This window comes from Falco punctatus (genome assembly GCF_963210335.1).
Source record: "Falco punctatus genome assembly, chromosome: 5".
NCBI classification, from domain to species: domain Eukaryota; kingdom Metazoa; phylum Chordata; class Aves; order Falconiformes; family Falconidae; genus Falco; species Falco punctatus.
The window spans coordinates 79,111,506-79,128,020 of NC_137584.1; the positions used below are offsets into that span (position 1 = coordinate 79,111,506).

At 38.9% G+C, this 16,515-nt stretch overlaps 2 protein-coding genes across 5 annotated transcripts in view; one reads left to right on the plus strand and one right to left on the minus strand.

Moving 5' to 3' along the window:
• Positions 1 to 7,205, plus strand: MRPL19 (mitochondrial ribosomal protein L19). 3 transcript variants are annotated; one of them, XM_080389264.1, is made up of 7 exons: positions 1 to 102; positions 381 to 492; positions 2,213 to 2,331; positions 2,861 to 2,995; positions 3,813 to 3,994; positions 4,761 to 4,952; positions 6,900 to 7,205. In XM_080389264.1, exons 1-7 carry the CDS (start codon positions 45 to 47, stop codon positions 6,903 to 6,905), a joined length of 804 nt encoding a protein of 267 aa, XP_080245390.1. In that variant the 5' UTR covers positions 1 to 44; the 3' UTR covers positions 6,906 to 7,205. The 3 variants fall into 3 exon arrangements, with proteins under 3 accessions (XP_080245390.1, XP_080245389.1, XP_080245388.1); XM_080389263.1 differs by lacking the exon at positions 6,900 to 7,205 and adding an exon at positions 5,443 to 5,808; XM_080389262.1 differs by lacking the exon at positions 6,900 to 7,205 and having other exon boundaries at positions 4,761 to 5,123.
• Positions 5,758 to 16,515, minus strand: part of GCFC2 (GC-rich sequence DNA-binding factor 2) — a 22,624-nt gene continuing 11,866 nt past the window's right edge. The window contains exons 10-18 of one of the 2 annotated variants that reach the window (XM_080389218.1): positions 15,410 to 15,522; positions 14,511 to 14,710; positions 13,918 to 14,071; positions 13,513 to 13,634; positions 12,294 to 12,370; positions 11,473 to 11,539; positions 7,809 to 7,955; positions 7,354 to 7,478; positions 5,758 to 7,003 (exon numbers count right to left, since the gene is read on the minus strand). In XM_080389218.1, the coding sequence (XP_080245344.1) occupies positions 6,889 to 7,003; positions 7,354 to 7,478; positions 7,809 to 7,955; positions 11,473 to 11,539; positions 12,294 to 12,370; positions 13,513 to 13,634; positions 13,918 to 14,071; positions 14,511 to 14,710; positions 15,410 to 15,522 (1,120 nt within the window). In that variant the 3' untranslated portion in view covers positions 5,758 to 6,888. The remainder of the gene's footprint in view (positions 7,004 to 7,353; positions 7,479 to 7,808; positions 7,956 to 11,472; positions 11,540 to 12,293; positions 12,371 to 13,512; positions 13,635 to 13,917; positions 14,072 to 14,510; positions 14,711 to 15,409; positions 15,523 to 16,515) is intronic. The other variant, XM_080389219.1, reaches the window with a different exon arrangement.

Below are 16,515 nucleotides of genomic sequence, written 5' to 3' on the forward strand. Positions count from 1 at the left end.
CGCTGCGCGCAGGCGCCGGCAGCCCGGAAGCGGCCGCAGTCGCCATGGCAGCCGCCTGCGGGAGGCTGGTGCCGCGCAGTGCCGTGGCGGGCCTGCCTGCCAGTGAGGACCGCCCGAGCCCCTTGTGTCCTCCCCCGCCCGGTGCTCCCGGACCGCCCGAGCCCCTTGTCCCTCCCACCCGGTGCCCCCTCTGGCCCTCGGCCTGCCCCTGGCCCTCAGCGCCCCGCGGCGTGTGTGCCCGGAGAGCGGGGGCGGCAGGCCCGGAGCCTGCTCTGCGGCATCGCGGTCTCGAACGGTGCAGCTTTTGGGGGCGGTTCAGCTTGAAAACAGTTGGGTTTGTTTGGTTTTTTAATATTTAATATTTTTTCTCTTTTTTACAGGGTGTTTTTCTTTCTCGGGGTATCGAAGTAACAGTGATGGAAAGCCAGCAAAATTTCAGCCGCCTCCAAAGCCCGTCATTATTGACAAGCAGAAGCAGAGAGAGGAGAGGAGGTAGGGTGGGCTGGTGCTTGTTGTGGGTTTGTGCAGGGCTGCCATCATGTGGGTAATTTTTGTGGGCACCTCCTTAACTCTCCAAGGCTTTATTACAGAAAAAGCATTTGCGAAGTTCTAGCAAAGACCATTTATGTTGAAATATGTTTAAAACACCTTAAAATACTGTGTTCTGGAGTTCCTGAAAGTGGTGAAACATGAGAAAAAATGTATAGCAGCAAACACCCTTGCAAATTTGGGGTTAATGTGTGAGGTTCTCTCTGTTGAAGGTGTACACCTCTTCAGCATGCCACAAGGTGCCTTTGCCTTAGATCTTAAGATCAGCTGTGAGTCTATACACTGTTCCTGTTTGTGAAATGGAGCTAATGTCAGCAGTGATAACCATGAGACATCTCTCATTCAGAGTATTTTGGTTGTCACCTCAACCTGTTTGAGTGGCTCTAAATGATTCAGTGGTTAAAACTGCAGTGCTGTGTTCAGAAGCAGAGTGATAGTACTGTTATTTTTCATGCTCACACCCCCAAAAAACCCCATAACATGGAGGCAGCCTAGGAATGGGGAAAGTATTAAAAATCAGACTATAAAAATTTCCATTCTGTCTTCAGATCCGTTAATGGAAATATCTTTCAAGAATTGAAGAGTCAGTGTGGCTTTTCTAAGAAATCCAGTGTGATGTGGCAGCTGGGCAGAACAGGGAACTACATTTAAATTACATTTTATTCTCCTGAGATTGTGCAACTTTGAGGATCATGAATAGGCTTGATGTTGTTTATTGTGTACGTGGCTGCCTGTGGGTAGCAGCACCAACCAGAACCTCTGTGCTGCCCTGTGCCCCCCTCACCCACAGCCCCCATAAGGTTTGTAAGGTGCGTTTGCATTTGTCCTTTTCTGCATTGGGCACTTCTCTCCTGGCCAGATCCAGGACTTTTAAGCTACTTCTTCTCTTTAAGAGATTTTTTTAAGATACATCTGTGAATTAAATGCATCCAGCTTCATCCTCAAGCTCTGAGGCCAAGAGATACTACCATCCAACCCAGAGTGACCACATCCAAATGGTCTGTTGGGAACGGTCCTCAGCTCAGACCAGTGCTGCCTCAGGAAGTAAGTGTGCCTTCAACTCAGCAGTCAGATAATTGAGTTTCAGGACATGAGGAAATTTCTTGGCATGGTTTAATTTATTGGAGCAGAAAATAGTTTCAAGAGTCCCTTTAAGCTTTTCTTACACAAAAGAACATTTATCTGGTGTCTCTTGTAGAATCAGTTTGTAAAAACTGATAATAGATTGTGCCATATCTGTTATTATGAAGTCATCAAATAGTAAGTGTTCCATCACATGCATTACAATTAAACCATGAAATAACCTGTTCCTAAGCTGTGACAGCAGTAACTGCACTGTTCTCTTTCAGTCAGCTCCTCTGAGAACATTTGTTACTGTTTTTGCAAAAAAAGAAATTCCAACTGTTTAAAAGAAAAAAAAAAAACAACAAAAAACCAACAACAAAAAAACCCAAACCCATGAACAAAACCCCACAAAAAAACGTCTAGATAAAACAAAAAAAACCCCATTGGTAACCTCATGGACTGCAGTTCATGTCTCTGAAAAGGTAACTGGTATTGGTGGTTGTGGTGGTAATTTTTAGGCCAAATACTTGGACTTCTCTAGTTCTTTTTATGCCAATACTTTTGTTTTATACTTACTAAAGTTTGGATTTTCTTATAGGTTCCTGAGCCCTGAATTTATACCTCCCAGAGGGAGAACGGATCCTCTTAAATACTATATAGAAAGAAAGGATATGATACAGAGAAGAAAAGTCTTCAGCATCCCAGAGTTCTATGTTGGTCAGTAACAGCATTAAAACTTCCATAATTTTGTCACTGTTTTACATTGGGTGGAGTGGTAGAAAGTGTGGTCAGATGTAGAAGAGCATCACAGTGTCAGGTGTGTTAGATCAACTAGTGTGTGTTTCTATACATTCTACCTCATATTTTAATTTCATATTTACATTCATTTTCCATCAAAATTATAATACCAATGTGTTTCTTACGTTTTTTTCAATCCTGGCACTTTAGCATATGGTTCACCAATAAGGCTCAAGAAAGGAAAATATTATTTGTATTCAGTTTGGATAGTGAAGAGTGAAAAATAAAGGTGAAGGTCTGAAGGTGAAGAAGCTTTATAGTTAATCTGCAGAATCACTCAAATATATATTAATTCAGGGCATGTTAGAAGTGTATTCTCTTTCTGATGGTTCTCGTGGAAAATTAAATATTTTCAAAATGTACCTAAATGCATGCACTTTGACTCTCCTACCACATTTTGGTACATATTTACTTGAACGGTCTATTTAGTTTAAGTTTTTTTTGGCAGGCAGCATACTTGCTGTTACTACTGCAGATCCATATGCCAGTGGCAAAGTCAACCGGTTTGTGGGCATCTGCATTCAGAGAGGAGGAAAAGGACTTGGCGCTACCTTTGTCCTTCGAAATGTTATAGAAGACCAAGGTGGGTTTTTAACTGTGGTAATAATGAAAAAAAATGTTGAAATTATATGTGAAGGGATATCTGGAGTAGAAATTCAGTCTGTGGAGAGGATGACAATAGACTAAAGTGAAATCGTGAATCTGCCTGCTAGGAAATACTGCAAGTTTAAAACTTTGCGTGGAGGTGCTGATGTGCTATGTATTTGAAGGCATGGAACAGCTTAGTATTTCGTCTGTATACTCTGTGATTTTTAGATCTGTATTCTGACGAGACCGAATGCCATCCGATATGGTTGTGCTTATACTGAGCCTGGGCCGCCTACTGCTCTGTAAATACTAGCCCAGTTTGAGGGCTGTGTGTTTGCACGAACTGGGGAGAGAGGCATGAACTCTTCAGCTAGCAGCTGATGAGCAGAGTTTTATAGTAGGTTCATATTCTGGTTTATGACAAAATCGGGGGGCGATGCAAGTATGAAAGGGGTGGGTGTTTCTTTATATACATTACACACGCAATGAGATAGGTGGTAACAGCCATTATAATCAAAAGGGAGTGAAGTTTAAAACCCAGGCTTATCTTCCTTAAATTCAAGCCATTCAATGTCTCTTAATCCATTCTGTTATCGAAGACTTGACTTACAAAATAAATCTGCATTTGCTTGTGCAGATATAATGCACATGTATGATTGATTGCAGGTGCACACAGCACTGTATATTGTTCTCTTATAAATAAAAAGCAGTTCTTGAATAATACAGAAATGTATAATACTGAAGAAATACTAATTTGGTGTTAGTATTTCTAATGAATTTGGATCATTAAACCAGACTTTTCTCTCTCTAAGGTGTTGAAATACGTTATGAACTATACAGTCCTCGAATCCAAGCGATCGAGGTTCTGAAGCTGGAAAAGAGACTGGATGACAACCTGCTGTACCTGCGAGATGCCCTCCCTGAATACAGTACTTTCGACATGAATATGAAACCTGTGTCTCATTTAGAGCATGAAGAAATTCCTGTAAATAAGGTAAGAGCTGTATGTTTCAGAAGGAAAGCAGAGTATCATTTAGGTAACTCTCATCTCTGACTTATCCTGGAAGGCTGTTAAACAGCTCTTTGCTACACTAGTTACCAGTGACAAAAGCATACAGAGTAAGGCAAGGCTTTAATGCCATCTCTCTAGTGAAAGAATGTTGAGAATGTCAACACCTACCACTCTCAGTAGGTAATTCTGAAGACATGCAAGGAGCAGTGGCCTCCATGTGCCTCTGTATAACCTTGTGCAGAGAGGAAAGCTTTTCTCAGAGAGATATTAGTGTGGTTACTGATTGGGAGTGGTAGGTGTCAGGAAAGAAGGCAAGGTTGGAGGAGTCTGCTAAAATCTGCATCTCGGAGAAGATCCAGAAACCAGCAGATGCTGTCAAAGTGTTATCTAGTAACTGAAGTGACTTAGAGCAATCATTCCTCCTCTGGTATGCTAGTTTTTCCTTAAAAAGTAAGAGCAGAACTACAAAAGATCAGTTAACAACACAAAGTGAAAAGGACAGTATAATAAATCAAGACAGTGTTGCTTAAAAAGTTCTGTGAGATACTGTGGCAACAGTGATGTGGACTCAAAAAAATTCTTTTCTCCCAACAGTGTAAAGTAATAGTTCCTTCAAACGCTGACAGATTGGTCAGTTTTCTGTTACTTCTGTTAGAGCAGCAGTTGTCTCACCTTTTGCTAAACTCACAATCAAAGTTCTGATTTCTTAATACCTTTTGATTTATTTTTTTTGAATTTTTCACCCTAGCTGCAGGTACGAATGAAACCTAAACCATGGTCAAAACGGTGGGAAAGACCAAAGTACAATGTAAAAGGAATAAAGTTTGAGCTACCTGAAAAAAAAATGCAAGAAGCACAGAAGTGGAGCCAGCCATGGCTAGAGTTTGATATGCTGCGAGAATATGATACTTCAAAAATAGAGGAAAAAATTTGGAGAGAAGTGAGTGAAGAGCTTAAAAAATGATGGGTTTTGTAGTCTAGGAATTACTGAGAAAATTAATTACTTTGAATTTACTGTATGGATTATCAGTTGTCAAGTTTTATAAAATATTACTAGCATATTATAAGCAAAATGAAGTCAACTATTCCATAAAATTTTGAAGTGTACAGACTTTTGTGTTTGAACTACTGATTCCTGAAAACAGCCGCTCCTTTTTCTGAGTGTAATGCTATGTTCACCCCTTCTCCAGAAACGAGAAGCCTCCTTTTAATACTGCAATTAAAAAGAGGGGGTTGTATCACCCAGTCAGGTTAGTTGTGTTGTCAAATCATGTGAATGAGTGTAAGGTTCGTGGCAATGTACTCAAAAGTGTCAGAGTAGGATCTCAATACTGGGACAGCTGGTTTCACAACACTTGCTTCTGCTATGGAAATACAGTTTTAACTGCCCTCCTATGCTTACAAGTCATTTCAAGTAATCTTTCTTCCAGAAAGATCTACAGAGCTAAAGTGTGATACAACATCTGTTACATTTTCATAATGCCATGAGACTGGGTGCTTCAGGGGAGACCTTTAACTGGGATGACACAAAGAACAGGAGAAGAGCACTGAGATCACAAGCTTGGGGTGATTGCTGATCATTTTTGCTGGCATTCTAAGAGGAAAAGCAACAGAAGTTTGCCATTACTAGAAACATTAACTTATAACTCCTAAAGATAATGAAGACTAATGGTGTCTGAGGTTTTTTGATAGTTCTAACAACATTCTTGTCACATGTTAAAGAATTGAACGGTAGGAGTCATTAACACAGCAAAATATTTTTACTTTATTTCCCAAATAAGACAATTAAAGAGTCATCTTCTGTCTGTAACACTGAGCAAAGCTATTTACATTTAAAATATTTTACAAAAATATTTTTTTAACTTAAAAATTATAAAAGAAATCAAAGCAATTAAGTCTGCAAGAGTTAAATTCTAGTCCCAGAAGATTTGGGAGAAATACAGTCACAACTAAACATACAGAGTCTGTGATGCACTACAATTTCTACAATAGAGCATCCTTATTCTGTAACAACATTTATTGTAATTATACAAAGTTATAAAACATTAGAAAACTAATAAGGGTATGATGAAGTAAGGTTAACTAGATCTTACTGGGAAACAAAAGGAAGACTGTCTTAGAGTTTCAGTTACTAGAAAGTAACTGAAGTTGTTCCTGTGCTGCTCATCATCAAGATGTCCGTTCCTAACAGCCTGACAGAGCAGGGCATGTGACAGCTGCAGCACTGGGCACACTAGGGCAGCCTGTATCTACAGGCACATGTCAGACACAATCTTCACTATGTATTTGCTCTTCCCCAGACATTTGTCACACAGCTTCGTACCTCACTGAACCCACATTTCCATCAATAAACACTCACCACTCAAACCCCGTATCTGCACACTGACTCCCCTTGATTCTGTACCAGGGTCAAAGCCCCTGCAACGTTACAAATACTTTATCACTAGGGATGGTTTAACAATAACCCTACCAAAAAATCACTGTCCACCACAAGTTAGAAGAGTTCAATGACTGCTGGGTCAGAGTGATATTTAGCAATTAATTCCAAAATAGCGTGCAAAGTTGTCTATTGGCTAGCATAATAACCATTACAGGCACTTTGTCCTTCCAGAATTGTTCCAAAGCATTGTCATATATTTTTTGAATGCCTACACCATTACTTTATTTCGACAACTGTAACTTCTAAAAAGACTCCTTAACCTAGGAGTAGGCAGCAGTAGAAGACATTGGGAAAAAACAGAAGTATTTAACAATAAGACAGTGATTACTACTGCATCTTTGAGTAGGCAGGATCCACTAATTAAATTTCATGTTAGAACTGTTTTAGTGTGAATAGCAGGCTCATTTCAGTAATATAAATGTCGCTTCAAAAATTTCTATTTCCCAGTTATAGGTTTAAGGTGTTCAAGTTTATATTCTTCAATGAAGTCTTCAACAATATGCAGAGCTTTGATTTTCACTAGCAGGAGGAGAGCTTCTTTTGTTTCATCACTGGGGAAAAAAAATATTATATAGCAGCACTTTTACGTACCTGACTACTTAAGGTATGTAACACACTATGCTGATTAATTGTAAGAAGTCATGTATCTCTTCTTGGCTGCTTGTCATCAGGTGACCTTGGCTACACTGGTCACTAACAATACTCAGCATCCAGCACCTCAGACTATCACATTAAACTACAACTGCAGAAACATCCTTTACGTTATGGACTCCATCTTTTGTTCTATGTATATGTGATGACAACATCCTTGAAAGCATTGAATATATGAGACTTCAGGAATTTGAGAAATATTTAATACAAACTATTCAAGGAAGTGCTTGAATCCCAAGGAAAGTCTTACCTGTGGTTATCCTTGTGTAGCGTCTGAGCACATCGCAGCAAGTGCTGGCAGAAGTTCAGTAACTCGGGGAGGGTTGACCCACTTTTAAGATCTTGGAACCATCTTTCTGGGAGGCATGCAACCACCTGTTCACACAGAAAGTTTGGAAAGTTTCAGAAGTCTTTCAATGTAACCAAGTCATACCAACTTCTCACAGGGACTTTTTGGCAGGTTCAGTCATGATTAGTAGCGTGATTTTTCTCTGAAACAGATTAATTATCCCCAGTAATTACTTTTAAGATCTTACGGACCAATATTTGCTTAAAAATGCTTTTATGTACCAAAATCATAAAAAAATTAAACCCCAAACATTTAATGTTGTTTAAATTTTAAGTATTCTATCTTAAGTTTCAACCCCTTTACATGGAGGGGGGAAATTTAGCATACACCCTCTTCCAATGTACGATGTCTTTTACCTTCTTACACTTTTCTATATTATCCGGCCCTAGTGGTGCGTTTAAGAGGTTCAGAAGAAGGTAACGGTTCAGCAACTTGCTCAGTCCCAAATCCCGGACCGTATCTTCTTGTACAATCCCATCCCAAAGAAGAACATTGGAGAGGAGCTGCAGTAGTGAAGAAACATAGAATGTATATACCTCGTGGCTGGAAATGTGCTAAAACACAATACTTCAAGTTTTATGTATGATAAAGACAAAAATACTATGTCCATCCAATTAAAGTTCTCAAATCCCAGGATCCACACTCTCCAAACTTAACTGTCAGTTAGGCACTAACAAGCTGCATACAGTAAATAACCTTACCTGATAGAAAGCTCAAAAATAACTAGATTAATAGGATATGGAAAACTTAGAAAAATTAAAACTCTCATTGTATGTACAAAGAGGATCTTCACAGTATGACTTTGCAAATTAGGCCCTGTCCTGGCGCCCTTTGTACTGATAAGATGGACCTGGGATGCTCACATGCTGATAAGAGGACACTGGTACGCGATCTGTCCTGTTTTTTGGTTTCGAAGTAACTTGGAACAACGACCCCCACGACCACCACCAGGAGACAGTGCACAAGCACAAATGGGAGGAAACTTATGTTAATGACTTCTCGGTAGCCTAATTATCCTAACACAACCTATTCTCGGGCATCTATTGAATATGTAATGAATGTATACTTTAAATCACACGTGCACAAAGAAGTCCGGGCAACAGGTGCTTTTGGAATTATCCACCCTGATACCCGCTGGTAAATTAAACATACTTGCTTTATAACCTATCCTGAGTTATAAAGTTTCATTCTGCATGTCATACCAAGTAGGATAATTTCACATGTGCATATGAACTGCACTAATGCATATATGTAAGGTAACTTTCCATGCTGGGAAGAGTATTTTACCCTTTAATAGGTTAACAATTTGCTAATGCCCAAATACAGAAGATGACTGTGCTTTACACAGGAGAGCTAGCAGTCAAAGCTGAAAGCATGAAAAAAGGAAGAGTATTAAGACACTCCCCCTACAAGAATTAGTAAAATGAAGTGCTATCCAATCCTAAGCAAACAGAATCAGAGACAGAAAGTAAAAAAAAGTTACAAAACAACATCTGCTCAGGGAAAGACTACACACAGTCCCTCATAACACAATGGGGCAGGCAGCCATGATTCATAGCAACACAAATATTTTTTTTGTAGTTGATCTCAGTATTATTAGGTACTGAGAAGTTTAATTCTGTTGCCCCATCACTATAAAACCTTACAATTGTTATTCTTGAGTCTGACATAAGAACATGAGTATTTTTTCCCTTAACTTGCAATAGATTAATTTTCAGGGAACTTGTTCAGCCTGCTATCTTTGCAGTCATCAATCAAAAAGCACTAACAAAGCCCACCACCTCTGCACAATCTTCTGCAGTATTTGATGGGACACTTCCATCCAACTGCATGAGCAGCCAAAACATTGATCAAAAAAAAGGAGTGCTTCCACTGGCCAGCATTAATCAGGAAAGTACACAGTGTAGTAAACAAGAAGCACATCTTGAGCTACACACTGTATCTAAGCAAGTGAGGCAGTATCAGGGTACAAACACTGAACTTCCATCACCCAGACTTTGCATTAGAAGAGTTCCTGGCTCACTTCTCACCCAAGCCAGTTAGCATTCCTCCACATAATTTCTGGGCATGGTTTAGAGGCTGTTCCCAATAAGCATTGTGAAGATGGCATCCCATATTGAAAGGCTGGGCTTAACAGCATGAACAGGGAGCTGCACAATGGCAGCGGGTCTCAGTGCCAGAGTCTAAGCAGGTCCCAAGAGTCTTGACACCAATGAGCTGCAGTACTATTTACCTTGGAATGACCAAACTCTCACCTCCACTCCAGAAAAAAAAAATGATGTGACAATTATTCAACAGATATACAGAACAAAACGCTTTGAACTACCCTCCATTATCACCCCTTCAAAGGTGACTGCTATGACAGTGAAGACAAATCAAAAGCTGGAAGGAGAAAACTTCAGTCTACAGAGGAAAGCACCACCCAGGTCTGACTACCAGGAAAACACAACACACAATCCTAAGAAGGTGGGATCAGAATTCCAAGTCTGCCTCAGCTTTTGCTAGGTGTCCTAACCCCTAACTATTAAGCTCCCTCTTGCTTTCTCTTTGTCTGTCCATGACTGATTCTTACATTAGCAGCTCACCTCAGGAGCAGAGGTGGCAAGTCTTGCCAAATAGACCTCAACATATCCAGTTTTCCAGGCTTTTCAACAGAAAGGAAATTCTGCATCATGACAACAGGAAGCCTGTGCAGGGCTAGGCATCACAAATAGCAGGGGAACCAGAATATTGTCAGGGATTTTGATGGTTTTCATGCATCTAAGTCTCATCTTTAGTAAGAATCCAAATCCACTCCTAGTGGAAACACATCTTAAGTAGGAACTGAATCACAGGCATTCAGAAATTCCCAACTCAGCACCCCAAAAATAAAATTACAACAATGTGCTGATATGAACACACAGTAATTATATTCTACAATAATAAATTGGCGTTAGTTATGCTAACCGTAAAGCAAATACCCATTCACTGTGACCAAACTGCTCAGGTACTCGGGTATTATTCCTGTTTCGCCCCATTATTAGGCCATGAAGGTCCTGTGCACCAAGCAGACAAACTAAACAGATTTCCCTTTCCTTCCCTGTCAGCCTCAAAATTCCTGGGTGCCAGGCTGACTACTCCCCTCCTAAGGAGCCCTGAAGGTGCCAGGCACCCAGCCAAGCTGGTTGTAGCAATGACCCCATCACAGAACAGGGAAGCGTAACAGCAGACAGAGCACTGTCTGTAAAATTAAGCAGCTACAAGTCCTATGGGGAACTTGCAACAGAACTGCTGAACTGCTGCTGGACAGCAAGAGCCATGAGCCCCACAGAGGCCAGGGACACCTCCACCATCCTCTGCTTCCTCCAAAGCTTGAGTGACTCCTTTACATGTTCCTAGCCTAGGTTATGACTGTTACATTATTGATACTGCAAGCCAAATATTAAGATCTGACCCAATCTGCAGAGAGCTCAGGTGATGAGGAACCGTAAGCTAACCTCTTCTGTGCTACACTACTTATAAATTGTGCTACACTGATTCTGATGATAAAAATATTATGCTAGTCTGATCATAAAATTCTGTTAAAAAAATAAAGCTTTAATTGTATCTGCAACTTAGTGCCATCATAGTTCTGCCCAGGATCCCCAAAAGAGCCTAGCTATCCCCACAGTGTTGGGTGAAAGGGACTAAGATGGTATAAGATCAACAGGCCTGGCTGACACACTCAAAGAAAAAAAAAAAAATATGAACCAGTAGGAACAGATGGTCAGATCAAAGTCTCTTGCAGAAGATGTACCAGCTGGGTAAACAGAAATTGTGTGTTCATTTATAGTTCATTCTTAAATCATCACATGCAGGATGCACAGAGAACACACCCTTCACTGAGAAAAATAGTGATCCGTCCTAATAAAAATGTATTAATCTCCCAGAAATTGGGCTTGCCTGAAGATATATTTCCTGAATAACTGCAAAATATGCCATTCATTTTAGTAAAAAAAAAAAAAAAAAAAAAAAAAAAAAAGACAGCTGTATTTTCTCTACCTTAACAGCTGACCAAAACCGTCTTTCTTGAAATTTTGAACATAGTGATGACTTGTCTTCCACTGTGCTGGTCATGGAAAGAAGAAAATAAGTTAAATAAGGATTTATTTATTTTTAAAAGATGATAAACAGACAATTGATCTTTAAAATACTTATGAATGTTAATTCTGAAATTCTTTCAGCAGTGACAGCTACAACCAAAAGGAAAGTTTAGGGAAACAGCTGTCAATCTGGATCCATTATATTATAATTACTATGAAATAATTTCCAATAAAGTTACCAATTGGGAACACCTGTGTCTACATTTCATGGAATCATAGCAGAATAGCTTTGCTTAGAACCAAATATCCTACACAAACTTGAGCAAAGCTTCTCTCCTAGCTGTATCTTGACCCCGCATCTCCTAGACTCCTACTTATTCCCATCTTTGAAACAGTGTCCGGCATGAACAATAAAACCCCTGTTTCAGGAATGACAGGAGGAACTGGGGGACACATGCACGTGACACCAGACCACCTAAACTAAGACAGGCCCTCAGATACAAGTAGCTATGCTGAAACCAGGTTATGGACCGCATATATTGGAAAGCTTTTCATCACAAGAGAAAAAAAACCAACACCATTAAATCAGTGGAGTTACCCTCATTAGAGTTTATAAACACACATCATATTTCATAACCTTTCCCATTGCAGAACAGTAGAAGGCCTGTTTGTTCCATTAGCTGTTAATGGATGAATACAGTATTTCATCTTCATCTGTGGGGAGAAGGGTAGAAGAATTGGGGAAAAAAAGAGTTTGAACGAGTCCCAGAGTCAGCTTACCTTTTAGGATACAGAGGAATAAAGATATCTTCCTCTATAGATTTCTTCATTCTTAGGACAACAGTGTTCTTCAAATCCTATTAAAAAAGGAATTATTAATGTGTCCTCACAAGACAGACAACTTCCTCCATTTGTAACAACTTCAATGGTTATTTTGTTCATCTAGAAGTGCAATGTGTTTATTAATAAATACAGTTGCTACTTGTCCGTAATACACACCAAGATCATGGCTATATTAAAAACAGTAGACAAATTACAGCTGTAATTATCTACAGGGTTAACCTAGAGGAATTTTTTAAAGATGAAATTATTTCCCTAAGTGAGGCCTTTTTTTGCATGTTAATTTGCAAGGCAACAGGAAAACTGTATAGCTCAAGAACAAAATAAGTAATGCAAATGGGATCTCTCTAAAGCTGTGAAATTCTATGTAAAAAAATACCACCATAGCTAGGATAGTATGTGGTTTTAGGCAACGTGCTTTTAGGTGCCATAGATTGCCACCTACCTTTTTTTTATAGCCTATTTATTTAAAGTTCACATTTATTTTCTGTACAAACTGTATCTTGGCTAAGGTCAATTGTACCACTTCAAGTCATAGTTTCAAATCAGCAGACTTTGGAAGGCATAAACATTTCCTTAAAATTTCTTTTCATACTCACAGCCCAAACATCCATCCTGTTTCACCAGTTTTACATCAGAATAAAACTGGAATCATGCTGAAGGAAGACATGCTAGTGTGACTGTGTATAAGAGTATTTAATAAAAGATTGCTAAGATTATGAAGTAGTCTTTACCTAGCCAATTAACCACCCCTTGAGGATTTTCAAATTTTAAATTCTAAGCTTAAGGAGTTGACCACTGGAGCATTATTAGCATTTAAAGCTCAACTTTTGAAAGATTTAAACACAAATCTAAATTCTAACCATTGTAACTGCAGTGAAGCAAGATTAGATCTACACTCAGATACCTGACAGGTACAGGCAAAATTTTTCTAGGAACAGAAGCTAATTTCTGCCTCCAGAATGTCCCATCTCCCATCATCTTCAATAATGAAAGCACCAGAGAGCTGGAAGTTTAACTTAATAGAGTGACAAAGCAAACAAGTAATCAGAACCAAACAAGTTCAGGACAATGTTCTAAGTGCCCATTTAGGGGCCCACACAGAGAGTACACACAGTGGATGAAGGTTTCCCTTCCCCAGTGGCACAGGAGTGTTTACCTCTTTTGCTTGACTGCATTCTTTTTTGGAGAGGACTTGTTTTTCAAAGATGGTATTGCAAAGCTGTACAAGGTTCTTTGTCTGTGAAGACGACAAAGGATCCCACACACTCTTTACAAATGCTAGGGGAAAAAAATAATCCAAATTTATTTTTAATTCACAATATGCATGTAGTTATCCACTCTAGTTTCAAGGCATTACAATATAACAGAAGTAAACATATAAAAAGCTAAGCCTCTCACAATAATCTTAACAAGCAGCTACCTTAACCTCACTCTGTGGAACTATGTAATCAGTACATCTTGAAGTACCATTATATAACTAACATTATTTGATAGCCATCACTTTTATTTAACGTTTGATTGCCTAGCTGCAGTGAACATTTTCAAGATATTCTTACTCTACCTGTAATTTTTGGAAGGATAGTTTTTTCAATCACTCTAGGCAAAACTTCTTGATCAGGATCATCATCCCTTTTTGATTCAGATTCACGTTTGGCATCACTGAATTCTTCTATAGCTCTGAACCAGGGCATCTCTTCCAACTCTGTAAAATTCTGCTGAAAGATCATTCCTGTTAGTTGTTCAGCTGGTCAGGATTAAAAGAAAAGCTCCATCCAATGATACCACAGATTCCCACTTAGTTTCAGATCCACCCTTATCACTAAATGGGCCAGAGCAGCAGATAAAAAAAAAAAAAAAAAAAAGATTTCAAAGATAGAATTTAAAGGGTGGGATTGTCAAAGTGTTGTCAGAGAACTCAGGAGAAGTATTCTTTTTACAGGGGGTGTTGCAAAAGAGCCTGAAGGTAAGAGGAAAGGAGAAAGTTAAGATGACTCCAACCACGTTTCAGTTTCTGAGCCCAACGTAGCATCTTTCTATTCATACATAATGTACTGTACTATGTATAGGAAAAAAATAATCTCATTTTTCATACTAATACGTAATACAAACGCACATACAATTTTTGAGGAACACAAAGTCAGCTGATGCACCTACCTCAAGAGGATTCCAATTTATTAACTGAACTCTGATCAAAGGATTTAATAGTTTAGGCAGGCAGAAACTGATATAAGCATCACAGTAAGTGTCAGGAAACTTCTCTTTCCATTCCTGGAATTTCAACAGGATTTTTCTGATGTCACAAAAATCTGCATGTACATCTTCAAAGACTTTCCTACTATCCTCTAAAACGTTATCTATGAATAATATTCATTGGGAATAAAAAGAAACAATCACAGAACTTATTGAGGCATAAGCTGAAGTTTATACATCTACAGGACAAAGAAACAGCTGTATAATTGCATTTGTCACTTATCGGACACACCTGAAACATTTTAAAACCAGTTCCCTGAAAAACTCAGTTTCAGAAAAAAAAGTCTAACCAAAAAAGGCAAGCTTCATCACCTATTCTGCAGATTTATACAACAACTATGTACCACAGTGATAAATTTCAGACATGAAAACCCTTCTGCTGTTATCCGGAGAACGGGTATCATGCCTTTCCCTATTCCTCTTCATTTATTCATTCAAGATAGTTAAAACACCAACCTTTAAATCAGTCTTGTCTTCTTTGATTATACAAAACATGTTGTAGCATTGCACTGAGTACTCAGATCAGCTACGGCATAATCTAGAAGAGCTTACTTCTAGTTGAAACAGTCATGTGTGATGCCACTACCACGTAAATCATACCAAAAGAAATCTACTACTATACGTCTATTCTTCCCACATCATTGGTCAGACCTGTCTGAATGCATTTCTTTTCTGCAGCGTGTAACTAACAATGTGTAACTGAAATGATGCATTTCTTCACCTTCCCCACCCATAAAAAAAATATTTTAAAAATATCAGAGAGATATTTTGTTCTATGACATCACATTAAGACTGTCACTAACCTTTGTTCTTCTGGAACTCTTTCACCTCTGTTGGAGTCAGCTCATCATCACTTGACATGCCTTCATGGTGATCAGTTTCTCCCGAACACTCTCTCACTTGCCGTCTACAAGTCCTGTATTTTGTAACGAACCCAAATGAGTTACTCTATCCCATGTATGCAGAAGGAAGCTTAATGAAAAATAATCCAACTTCAAAAAAGTTCTTAAAGCAAGTTGCAAAAGCAACAGCATAAACACAATGAGGGAGCAACAGTAATTATGTAACCATATGGACACATAAACCGTGGAAGGAGAGGATTTGGGAACTGATGTAGAAGAGGTTACAGCAACATCCCTGATCTCCCCTTATGAAACATGTAGTAACCTTCACTTGACCTCATTTCCACTGAGGCTAAATGACTCATCCTATCTGGAACACTGAACATCAAGCATGTTACTGGACACTGTTTCTGACCGTTATAGTGTAAACTACCGAGCTCTCAGTCTTTGCCATCTCAGTTCTGGATCACTCATGCAACAACCCACATAAAAACTGTGATAGCACCCAAGTACTGATTAGGCTCAAAAAACTATTGCCATCACCAAGAATCATAACAGGCTGCAAAATCAATAGTTCGCATCTCTGCCTCAGGAAAGTAATATGTGATGCTATGATATGAAAGTGGTATTGCATAAATACTTTTATACAGTTATTTACATCAACCAGCATTAAAGGTTATCTGCTTCAAGTGGGAGTTCTTATTATACTATTTTTCATCCATTAAAATCCAAGGTTCTTGTCTCAAAGTATAGTTATCAGTTGAGGCACCAATGCAACCATAAAATTTCCAAAACTCCCAATAACTTAAAAAAATTGGTACCAATCTCTGAACACCGTAATTTCCAAAACATACTACCAGTCTGACCTACAATGATAGCAGAGTAGAGGCTAGATGTTGCTTTGTTCCACTCACCACCACCACCCCAGCAGCAACAATACCACCTAATTTTGGTATCTATACAATACTACAATATATTTCTGTGTAAGATCATAATTATTACGTATTACAACAGGAATGAAAAAGCTCCCCTCATAGCTTTGCCACATTTAAGACTTGTTAATTTAA